This window comes from Spermophilus citellus (assembly GCF_964194105.1).
Source record: "Spermophilus citellus genome assembly, chromosome: 7".
NCBI classification, from domain to species: Eukaryota; Metazoa; Chordata; class Mammalia; order Rodentia; family Sciuridae; genus Spermophilus; species Spermophilus citellus.
In genome coordinates, this window is record NC_138188.1 from 162,345,999 (window position 1) to 162,358,183 (window position 12,185).

General features: G+C 51.9%; 1 protein-coding gene across 4 annotated transcripts in view; it reads right to left on the reverse strand.

The window, feature by feature from the left end:
- The window catches only part of C2CD2 (C2 calcium dependent domain containing 2), a 56,132-nt gene that overhangs the window by 36,194 nt on the left and 7,753 nt on the right, over positions 1 to 12,185 (reverse strand). For all 4 annotated transcript variants that reach the window (XM_081302392.1, XM_081302390.1, XM_081302391.1 and 1 more), the window contains exon 2: positions 10,513 to 10,611. In XM_081302392.1, coding sequence (XP_081158518.1) covers positions 10,513 to 10,611 — 99 coding nt within the window. The remainder of the gene's footprint in view (positions 1 to 10,512; positions 10,612 to 12,185) is intronic.

The following is a 12,185-nucleotide window of genomic DNA, read 5'->3' on the forward strand; positions in this document are numbered from 1 at the left end:
TATTAAATATGTGTCAGCCCTAAACAATCCTTTCTGGAGACGCATATTTTGATGGCAGGTGAGCTACCCGCTCATCATGTGGAGGAAACCGGCTCTGCTTGGTCTCCACGGACCTGGCTCGTTCTGCATGAACACAAGACATCAGGACACGCAAGGGCACGTGGTGCTTCCACTGCCTTCTCGGGAGCCCTCTGCACTCAGCGAGTCAGACTCTTACTCTGGAAACGCTTCCTCAGTGCCTTGACGCACGCACACATGCAGTCCAGCCGGCAGGAAGCCCCCCTCCCACATTTCTGGAAACACAGAGCTCTAAGCAAGTGTCTAAGGACTAGGTGCATCAGTAAGAAGAAGGACTCGAAGCCGGGCTCGGTGGCACGCGCCTGTGAGCCCAACAACTTGGGAGGTGGAGGCGGGAGGATCCCAAGTGCCAGGCCAGCCTGGGGAACTCAGCTAGGCCCTAAGCAGCTTTGTGAGACCCTGTCTCAAAAATTTAAAAAGTTTTAATAAGGACTGGGGATTCAGCTCAGTGGCAAAGTGCCCCTGGGTTCAACCCCCGGACCAAAAACAAATCAAAAAAAAGGACTTTAAAACTTCTAGAAGGCATAACTGGAAAGCTCGGGACTGATGGGGACCTCGCTGGGCTGGACTCTCTTCACAGCCCCCAGAGTGTCCTCCCTCAGCCCTGTGGCTATGGCTTCCCTCCCCCTAAATAAAACCAGCCAGCCGGACCAAATTTCTGAGCTTCCACTTGGCATTCAGCTAGAAAGCTCATTAAGAAGCCACTGAACCTGCTGTGACATTTTGATACACCCACACAGAATGCTCCCACGCTGCCCCAGGGGCTGCTGGGAGGGACAGCCATTAGGGCCAAATCCTCTCCTGGACCAGCCTCCACCTCTACGGCCTGAGAATGATAATGCCCCATTTGTCAAATGGACAAGAACAAAATGGAAAGGAGGTTTTAAAAATAAGTAATCTTCTTTTAGAGTATTAAGGTGTTATCCACAGTGAGGATTAAATTCTCCCAACCCATACAAACAGGGTGCGCCTTCTCTGTTGGAGAGGGGCCCGGGAACTGTGGAAGGCAGATTGCCACGTGCAAGTTCAGTGGATCCTCCAACGGTTGGCCTTCCTGGGGGCCAGAGTGTCCAGGGCTGACATCTGCTTCGATGCCTAGGCACAGAGACATCTTGATCCCGCAGCTCCATCCCCCAACACAGCAACGATCCTGAGAATTGCTTCGTAATCTTCCGGTCAGCTCCTGAGGAGTCCCAATTATGTGCCATTATTTAAAAACTGCTTTCAAGTCCTCATTGGGTTTTACGTATCTCCCTTGGAAAGAGTCTGAGATTAGTATTGGATTTTTAAAAAGTTAAATAGAAGTCATGTCTGGTATCTGCAGTGGCAACAGAGGGCTGTTCCAGGGATGGCAGTGAATCCCACCTGCCCATGGCAGAGCTCCACAAAGCCGAGATGTGCCTTCCAGGGAATATGCTCCTTGGAAACAGTCACCCGTAGACCTGCTTAACTCTTGAGATCATTTTTCCAAAGCAAGCAAAGAAGTTCTCAGTTATTTACACCGCTTCCGAAATCAACAGGAGGCTGACCTGTGTGTTCTAAGGGAACACCTCTCCACTCAGGTAGGAAGCGCAGGCTGCACCTGGTGAGGGCAGCAAGGTGGAGAGGCTCCAGGGTCCTGAGTGGTGGCAGGGGAGGCTTGGGTCAGCGGAGGACTGCTGCACCCCAGGGATAGAGAGAGGGCAGCTGGTGGGAGCACCATCAGACAAGAAGGGCCACTGGCTCCAGGTCCTCAGTGACCTGGGCCGGCAGAGGCTTTCATGCACCTTTCTGATCTTTCTCCAACAGCAAGACCTTGAACTCGGAGAGCCACATACCTGTGCCAAGGGCTCTTATCTGGAAACTGGCCTCCTTTGTTTAGACTGGAGCCAGAAAGCTCCAGGCTGAGATGCTCCCAGGTTTTGCAATTGTTTGCCAACGGGAAGATCCCCACATCTCCAGATCCCACCATTCTCTTTTTTTTTTTTTTTAATTTTTTTATTGATTATTTAAAGCATTACATAGCTCATGATATATCATCTTTCATACATTAGACTCAAATTGTGTTTTGAACTCCCATTTTCACCCCAAATATAGATTGCAGAACAACTAAGAACAGAACAGGAAGGAAGAGCATGTGGAAAAGACTACAGTAAACAAAGACGAATGGGGGGAGAGAAACGGAGAGAGAAGGGAAAGCATATGGAAATGGTAGGAGACCTTCAAGGATACATAAAATTATAAGAGGCTATGAGGGGCAAGGGGGAGGGAAAAAAAAGGGAGAGAATTGAACCACCATTCTCTTTCACTTTCCTTTTCAATTCAGCTTCACAGTGGCCTCAGCTCCTTCCCTTGGAACACTCTAGGGAACTGGAGATAATTTAATTACTTTTGTGTCCAAAGAAACTACCAATGCCGCACATACAGTGCATCTTAAAGGTTTATGTTATTGAATAGTTTTCATCTTTGTTTGTTTGTTTGGTACCAGGGATTGAACCCAGGGGCACTTTACCACTGAACCACATTCTTAGCCCCTTTTGTTTTAATTTGAGACAGGGTTTTGCTGAGTTGCTCAGGGCCTTACTAAATTGCTGAGGTTGGCTCTCAACTTGCCATCCTCCTGCCTCAGCCTCCAGAACCCCAGGGATTACAGGTACGTGTCACCATGCCCGGCTGAATATTTTTTCACTTGAATCATACTACACAAGGAAAGAATCCCCGAATAAAATGATTCACCGATCATTCATGGCTGCTAAGCAGCTCTGCAATCTAGTCTCACCTCTGTAAATAACTCTCAAAGACAGTATGAGTTAGATTAAAAAAATAATATTCTACTCTGGAACAGAGGCTCCTCAATTTAAAAAATAAAGTCCATCAGAAGTAAATATTATTAGAACCCTACTAAGTTAACCCTGTTTGCCCACTAGGTCGCAATGTTCACCTGAAGATGTATTTTGTAAGGTACTTTCCCAGAAGGTGGAGATGAAAAGTGCGGGCACCAAGATGGCAGGCGACTTGGGCGCATGCTGGGTGGACAGGCAGGCCTGGGTCACACACACAGGGTACCTGCTCCAGCACTGCTCTCCTCCCCTCCTGTGTTGGACACTTTCAATGAGCATGGAGGCTGTTCGGCAGCGCTGTGCTACAGGGAGGTACCGAGACACCCACCGTGGCTCAACGCGGGCGATCCGTGGCTCACAAGTCTGCTCTACCCCATCGACTGTATATGAAAGGAGACTTCCTTCAAAGGAAGGGCAGGAGAGAACTCATGGTGGGGGGCTGGCGATTAGTTCTTCCTGTTTGGGGCCAGCTTGCTTCGTCACATTGACCCCCAACGCACACTGACTCTCAAGGTCCACAAGGGTCCTCTCACCCCATCTCCTCCAAAGTCAAGAGGGCTGGCTTGGCTTGGAGTTCCGTACACAGCCACTCAGAGAGCAGGTGGCCTGGGGGCAGGTGATTCTCCCACTCAGGGTGGCATCCATGCTGCAGCTCCAGGGCAGGCTTCCCAAGAGGAACCTAGTCACCTACCTTTAGAAAGACCCAAGTTCAAAATAATTCTACCACCTCTTGGCACCTGGGCCTGAGTGCCAGGTTACTGGAGTACCTGGACTTTCCACGTCACACAAAGCAAAACAGAGACAGGGCCGACTGAGTTTCCTGTCTGCACACAGGCAGACAAGCAGGGGCAATTCCAGTTGTGCTGCCCTGGTGAACCCACAAGAGATGGACGGGCAGGAGACCGGGCGGGTTCACACACGATGCTCAGTAGCACAGGGCCCACACAATACGCCACACTCACCCAGCACCGCCTGGTTTCCCCAGCCTACAAGGCGGGCAGGATTCTGGGGGAAATTCCGTGCACTTGAACCTGTCATTTCATTGCCAGGGTTTCACCTAAGCAAAGCTGGCGAAGTCCTGTCATGGTGGACGAGGTGTGGGAGCCAGCGCAAGGGAACCCACAGGCAGGCCACAGGTAGTGGAAATGCTGCCTGCAGCTCACAGAGGCCACCAGAGGCCCAACTCCAGCCTCTGCTACTCGGCAGCTCGTACCTCGGCCACGCGACTGCCCTCCGCCTCGGCATCCCCCGTGCGCGAGGGCAGGTTTCCTCTTCTGGTAAAGGAGCACCGTGAGCCTGGGGCAGAGCACTCCCTGGCCTTGCCCAGGCTCCGCTCACCCCACAGCCAGCACGAGGAGAGATGCGGCAGGATGGTCGGGCGCTGCATCACACGGGCTTCTGAGCTGCACTGTCCTGCCAGGAGGATTCACACAGGGGGACACAGACCCTGCGGCCCAGAGCCAGAAGTGGGCACCCCCACAAGCCAGACTCGTCGGTGTCCCCTGGCTTTCCACCTGGCCCTTTCTGCAGGCTGGGTGGGTTATAACTTTGGTTTAGAACTTGAACCTGAATTGACCCTGTGCTCTTAGGAGCCTCTGTTTACTTAGAAATGGCACCAAAACAGAGACAATTGAAGCTTCTCATGGAAAAAGGCAACAGCACGTGCCACCTCCTGAGAGGCACGGCACAGCCCCAACTTGTATTGGCAAGTTTCCCAACACAGGGCATTCCGACACCCTCGCCCTTCTTCTAAGGAAGAGTGACTGTGGTGAGCAGCCGCGCCAGCACAACCTCCACCCCCTGGGCCATGTTCCCTGTCACCGTCACAGTGGGCTTCCTCACAGAACCCAGCAGGAAGCTTCGAACCCACATGGCAAGGGCTGAGGCACACCCTGCGGAGGAAGAGGTGGCTCTAGGCCATTAGAGATAAGGAAATGGAGGCTTCCATCTTCTGGGTGGCACATTCTAGAGCAGGTCTTTCCCAGGATGTGAGGAAAGAGACTGTAGGGAGGAATTTATTCTTGAGCAAGAGTGTAATTAAAATCTGGTAGAAATGCACTCAGCACGGGTTAAAACAGGCAGAGGCAGTGAGAGGTGAGCACCCTGGGAAGAAGCACAGAGCCTGCCCGTGGTGGACTTGCCCACCAGGAAGGTCTCCTGCTAGCAGGCCTCCTGTGGGCTGCCCGGGAAGGTCTCCTGCTAGCAGGCCTCCTGCGGCCTACCTAGGAAGCCTCTCCTACTACAGGCCTCCTGCGGCCTATCTTGGCTCATGCCTGCACACAGGAGGACAGGCCTCATCCTGTGAGCAAGGCGCCACAACCTTGTAGGACCTGCTGCAGTGAAACAGGGTTTGATCTTTGTCCCTGGGCCCTGGCACAGAGCCCCTAAAGTGCTTGAAGCCTTTTGAATCTCAGGAGTAATAAGAGTGTCTATTGTATGCTAATGAGCAAGTGGTAGCTGAGATCCCTGGGCCACTTCAGGGTGAGAACTGGTCAACACAGAGACAAAGGCCTGGTCCCCACATCCTGGAGGGGAGAGGGCTAGAGATTTAGATTGATGGCCAAGTGACCTTAATTGATCATGCCAGTGCTATGAAGCTTCTGTAAAGCCACCTGAATGATCTAACAGTGCGGCCAAGGTGTGAACATGGAGGTGCTGGAGGGAGCCAGGGGACCGGATGCTCCTCTGCTGCACTTAGCATAGCTGACAGCAGAAAGCAAGCTGTGAGTTCTGGGCCATTGTAACAAGGTGGCAAGCTGAGGAGCAGGTGCAGAAACCCCAGGTTTGCTGTGGGTCAGTCAGAAGTACGGATGGCAACCCAGAACTTGAGACCAGGGCCTGAGCCTACCACCTGTGAGTCAGGATACCCGTCATTGCAGGACTTCCAGGTGGTGCTAGAGGTTTGGAGAATCAGTTGGTGTGAGAAAAAAAAAAAATCACATTTGATGTCAAAAGTACAGGTGAGGCAGGGCCTGAATTGCGCCTCGTGACTGGTCCTCTGGGAAGGCCTCGCCTGCTCCACGGTGGGCAGACCCAACTCTGTGGGGATGAGCCAGATATCTGTAAAGGGGACTACTCTGACACACTGTGGTCTTCAAGGACTTCAGGAGAACTCTGTCCAGGGCCAGGACTGGTCTCTGAGGCCAGTAGGGACTTCTGAGAGTCACAGTCAGGCCCGGGCCACACTGGACCAGAAGCTCAGGCGGCCAGTCCTTATTCTTATCCAACCAATCAAAGATATCATCACAGACTCCTGGCTCAATGCTAGCCCCAGTGCCCCACTAAGGCTGGGTGAGAGGCAGCTCTGGCTATGGTGGGAGGCAGAGGGGAGGGCAGGGGTAACAAGTTCCCTTGGAATGAAGTCTGCGCTCTTTCAGACCTTCTGTTTGTGGTCCTTGAGTTCTGAACACTTTTTTCCTTCTCAAGAATCATGCACGGCAGGGGAAACGTGTGACATGATGACACTGACTTTGATGTAAACTTGGAGGCCGTGGGTGCAGTTCAGATGCTACAACAGCAGGACCCCGCCTGCTGCCCACTGCAGGCTCGCCTGCTAGACCACCAGTCTCGGAACAATATCAGAAAGAGGGCTCAGCATCTTACCATCTTCCTGAGTCATGCCCACCTGGGTCACATTGCAAGAGAAGTCCTAAGCTGTTCAATTTCCAAAAATGGGAGTATCATGTTTGGCTAGCTTGTCCAGAAAGGGAGAAGGAACCAAAGGCCCCAAAGGGGGCAGGGGACAGGAGGGTCGGCGAGCTGGCTGGCTGGCCACTGCACCTTGGAGGGCAGCCTGGCCACAGCCATGAAGAGACAAACAAGGGTCATTTCCTCATTTGGCTGAGAAAACTTAAGTCAAGAACTTTGGAGAAAATGGTTTTAAAATAATGTTTCCATTTTTCACGGATGTGCCTTTTCCATGTGTCTCTGGCAGGCGATGGGCTTCCAGGAACCCTGTGGACAGTGCCATGCTCTGGGCAGGGGCAGAACGAGGGTGAGCAAGCACAGGGGAGGGGCGGGGGAGCCGAGTCCCCACACTTTGATGCTGCTTTTGACCTTTCGGTGGGCATGTGCGATTTCCTTAATTATACTAAAACACAGTTCAACCATCCACTCTCTAAGGCAGCACTCCCGGCAAGGTATCAAGACCCTGAAAAATGCTTACAGTGTTTCCCAGGTGCTTCTAGGAATGGGGAGGAAACGAACACATGCGTAACATCCTGCGGGGAGGTGAAGACACCGGGATGGGCCGAGCACTCCCACGCTCCACACTGTTCCAAGTGCTCGATTCGGATTAATTCCCTTCTTCCCCACGTCTATGGGAAGGCTGTCTATAGAAGGGGGCTGTGGAGAGGATAGCAGGAGAACACAGCTCAGCACCAGACCAGGTCCTCGGGGCCCTGCTCCCACCCCTTACAGCACAGCCCCTGCTTAACAGGCCGGGTTGGAGGAGCATGTACCTGCCTTCACTAAGAAGATTGGGAAGAACTTTAAAACACGGGAAAACAGAGCAAATGCAGCAAATTGTAGGAAAAATGAATAAATATAAAACAAAAAGATGAGAAATGTACACCAACACATGCCAGAGCCTATGGGTGCCTGCACCCTGTGCCTGCCTGTCCATGCCTGTGGAAGCCTGGCCACCTCCACCATGGAATGGAGGACACTGGACAGGCTCCGCAGACCACAGCTCAGTTAAAGAAAGGTCAACAACTTTTGAAAAAGCTCATATGAAAGCCTTAAACCTTGAAAAAAAAAGTGTATGCACTTCTATGTTAGATTTTTTTCAATGTGGTAAATGACATATAACAAAAATGTGCCCTCTTTTTCGAAGTACCCAGTTCAACAGTGTTAAATACTGTCACCTGGTTGCCCAACCATCCTCACCATCCACCCCCAGAACTTTCCATCTTCCCCAACTGAAACTGTCCCCATTATCAGACAGGAACCTGCTGGCCCTGCCCAGCCTGCACAGGGCCCTCCCTTCTCTGTCTCTACACACTTGACCCTGGGACTCTGAGCCGAACCACAGCATTGGTCCCTGGATGTCCGGCGGGCTTCGCCAGCGTGATGTCTTCGAAGCACATCCGTGTTGTGGCATGTGCCAGAAGGCCCTTCCTTTCCAAGGTTGAACATTTCTTTGTCCACACACATGACATTTTATCCACATTCATCCAACTTGGGCTGCCTCTGCTTTTAGCTATTATGAATAACGCTCTTCTGAACACAGGTGTACCAATACTGCATGTGTTTAGCTTTAAATTTGCATGTACATGTCTGCGGCCATATTAAAAGGAACACATGTATCACTCGCTCTCTAAGACTATTTTTCTGGCAATATGAAGACCTTTAAAACCAGTGTATGGAGACGTTCACACCTCTGCCCTCCTCCACCCCACCCCCCCCAGGCCAGCCCTGCATGCTGTTCCTCTCTTACCAAATAGAAACAGCCTTGCTACAGCTATTCAGTGGGCATCTACCACAGCAGAGAGGATGCTTCTTGGGCAGGGCCCCAGCAGGGTCAGGCCCTCGGCTCCTTGGTCTCAGCTTCCCCCGCTATAAAATGGACCCGGGGCCATCTGCTGCCAGGTCCCTGCTAGCCCTATGGGCTATGTCAGCCTCAGCATCCTGCATTACTGCCATGGGCTTTCTCCTCCATGTTCCAGAAACTTCCAACACTCATTGAGAGGATTCATAGCTGCATGACTCCAGTATTGGCAAAGTCTGCAGGAAAGAGAACTCTCTACATGGAGTGGAGGGAGCTGGGACAGCACCTTGCCATCAATTCAGGAGTGTTTGGTCAAGCTTCAGCACACTCACCCTGGCCCAGCAGGGCCACGCACAGTCCTGGGGCACCTTGAGCCGGGGAGTAAACAGGAGCACTCACTATAGCATCCCTTACTTGTGCACATGGCAGGGAAGACAGCCTACAGTGGGTAAGCAAGCTGAAGTCACCAGAACCCTAAGCTGTAGTTAAAGCCAAACGAGAGCTACATAAATCAGCTGGATGAGCTGCAGAACTACAGTGTTACCTAAAGAACAAGCTTGGGGTATATAAAGTGATAGACATGAAGCGAACAATCCTCCACTGTGATGGGGACACGGCAGGTGGGGTTCGAGGCCAGCAGTGCTCTCCTCCACCTGGGGTTACCCAGGGGTCCCTTCTTTCCTACCTGCTAAGTGGCTCATGTGTGTGTGACAAGACAGCAAAATGCAGAAACATCCAAAGACATTCCTCAGCATCTGAAGAGTACACACAGGCAAGGCACAGACCAAGGCCGAGGAGAAGAGCAGCCAGCTTCAGAGAACAGGCATGGCTGGGCAGCAAGGCCAGGGACAGAGGGGGGACTGTGCGCTAGTTAATCACTTAAAAACACAACTCACTCATATACAAATACGAGGCTAGGAAGGTTATGACCAATCGATTCTACTGTCTTTGCTATCCCCCCTCCCTTCCCTGTTTTCCTTTGTCTAGTCCACCTGTTTCTATTCTCCCCTCCCCGTACTGTATACCCACCAGGGTAGCTCCACATCACGCACAGCAAGATGGAACCTAATAAGTCACACTTTATGTATGTATATTCTGTCAAAATACATTCTACTGTCATGTGTAACTAATAATAATAAGAAGAAGAATAAGCCACATTCTCTCTGCACACAGACGGGAAATGCAGGTGAGGGTCACGGTGAGACACACAGAGCAATTCCCTGCCCTCCCAGAGTGAGACCAGACCCTCCTGTCTAGGTGCAGTGACACCAGAATCTGCAATAGTAGCAATGGGGACACCACCTTTCTCCCTCTGGGGGGAATAATTCTGAGCCTATGGGTAAGAAATATATACATATAATGATACAATTAATAATCGTAGTGATGATAGAACAGACCCAGGCTATGTCCTATAGTGAAGAGAAAGTGTCTAGGACTTGTTCCAGAGGCGTTCTTGGAATCTGTGTTATCTGATCAGTTTAATCACTATATTAAGTATGTACATTGGCTTTATTGAGATAAAACACAACCTGTCTAAGCCGCAGGGTGCATGGCTTCCAATGTGCCCACAGCGGAGCAGCTACCACTGCCACCACTCCGAGGGCATCATCACCCCAACAAGAAGCTCTGCACCTTCCAGTGGTCACTGCCCACTGGAGGACCCACCCAGCCCCCAGCAACTCCCTTTCTGTCTCAGTGGATTTATCTATTCCGGACATTTCGCACAAACAGAATCATACGACATGTGGCCTTTCATGTTTGGCTTATTTTTCCAATAAATACATTTTGTTGTTTGCTTTTTATTGGTGTTTATGATCACGTATAATGGTGGGATTCACTGCCACATATTGTGTGGCTTCTTGTACTCCTATTTCCAAGGTTCATCCACAGCCTGTCAGTAAGTCCTTCCCTTTTAAGGCTAAAACATATTCCCTTAAACAGACAGACCACATGTGCTTATCCATTCATTCATGGATGGCCCAGACCGCAGCCTCCACCCAGCCTCCGCCCAGCACAAGAGTTCTGCATTTTCAATGATTCTCAAACAAAATGTGCACCCTCCCGGCCCCCACTTTCACTTTCCCTCCTCCTGTAGGGAAAGGCCGGCAGCGACTGCACCCAGCTCACCTTCTCCTGGGCCGACTGGACCATGCTGGAGACTTCTCCGACGGCCAGCTCCTGGAGCTGTGGCCGGGCGTCCTGCTGGAAGGAGAGCTGCAGAGGGCCCTGCAAGACAGAAGCAGCGTGAGGAGGAGCACGTGCAGGAGGGCCTGGCCTCTTAGAAATTACATTTGCTGTGAAGTTCTACAAATTTAGGGAAATACACCCAGACATAACAGCGATGGTTCAGTGGCTCATACCCCACGCACGGGTCTGCCACGGCGCAGCCCTCAGCCCTCTGCAGGCAGATCCCGGGGAGGGAAGGACGGCACAGAACACACAGAACACACCAGAGGCTGGTGCAGTGGAGACAGCACAGGTCTGTGGATGCGAAGGCTCGCGGTGGAAGGGAAGGACCACAGGCCCCACAGGGCTCCTTGAGCGCCCTGCAGGCCTGACAGGCCGCTGGCCTGGCCACAGGCTGAGAGAGCCACAGGTCCCGCTGCACAGGTACCACCCCACGCTCCTTTCCCACTGCTGGGCATCCGGGTGGGAGGCATCCCAGGGCCAACCTCCCTGTGGAATCAGGGAGGGCACACAAGACCCCTGCACTAGAAGGAGCCAGCCCAGTGGCTGTCCTCAGTCCCTGCTTCACAGCCCTCCAGAGCTGCCAGGCTCCTGCCCCCCTGGCCTCACAATTCCACTCTGCCTTTGGCTCCATGCGTTCTCCCGTCTCCTCGCAGTAAACTCGTCCAGAGCTTACTTAGGTGAGCTCGCGTCCACTTTGGTTTTTGCAATATAAAATGCCCCAAATGAGAGAGGTACAATTAAATTAATATGATCACAAAGCAACAAGATTGATGCTTTACCTAGGAGTAGTTCATGACTCGAATAGCCAACCAAATCTCATCCCTTTAAAAACGGGCTCTTGAGAGGCCATGCAGGCCAGCAGTAGGACAGGGACCGAGTCTTCTTTGACTCTTTCTGACATGCTGCAGAAAGCACGTCGCACTTAACTAAGTCCAGACTGGGAGGTTAAAGACCCAGCCCACAGCTTCCTCCTGCATCCACTTCAGAGACTCCATCAGGCTGAATCAGCTCCAGCTGTGAGGCTCAGCCAAGGGCGAGTCCCAGTCACCCCGGCAAGTGCAATGCAGATAAGCCAGCAATGAAGTGAGCCTGTTGTTACTTCTTAAGAATTCCCAGTGATCAAGAACACACCTACAGACACAGATCATTTCAATTTACATTCAATTTAATTTCTAACCTCACCCTGTTCCACATCTACCTCACCCCCCAAAATCGCCAGGGGATAATTAAATCTTCTCGAGAGGGATGAAATCATTCTTTTAGGCTGCTCTGCTGGCTGGGGCTTGTTTGGGTGGCAGCTGCTGGCCAGGGGCACCATGAACTTGATCGTGACACTGCTCTGTGAGCTCCCTGCCTGGCTGAGCGAGCAGCACCTGGCACAGAGGCCCATGCCGGCCAGGGCAGTTAGCAGGAGACGTCCAGCGGCTGAACTCAGCAAGCAATACAGTGCACCTTCTGCAGCAGCCTGAAGACACAGCCCCACTCACTGCCCAGTGCGGACTCAGGATCCGGCACACAGGGCAGGTAGTGCCCTTCCTACCTGTTGTAACTTCAGGGGTTAAAACCTTGAGAAGATTTTTCTGGGAAACTTGATATCAAGTGACATTCTC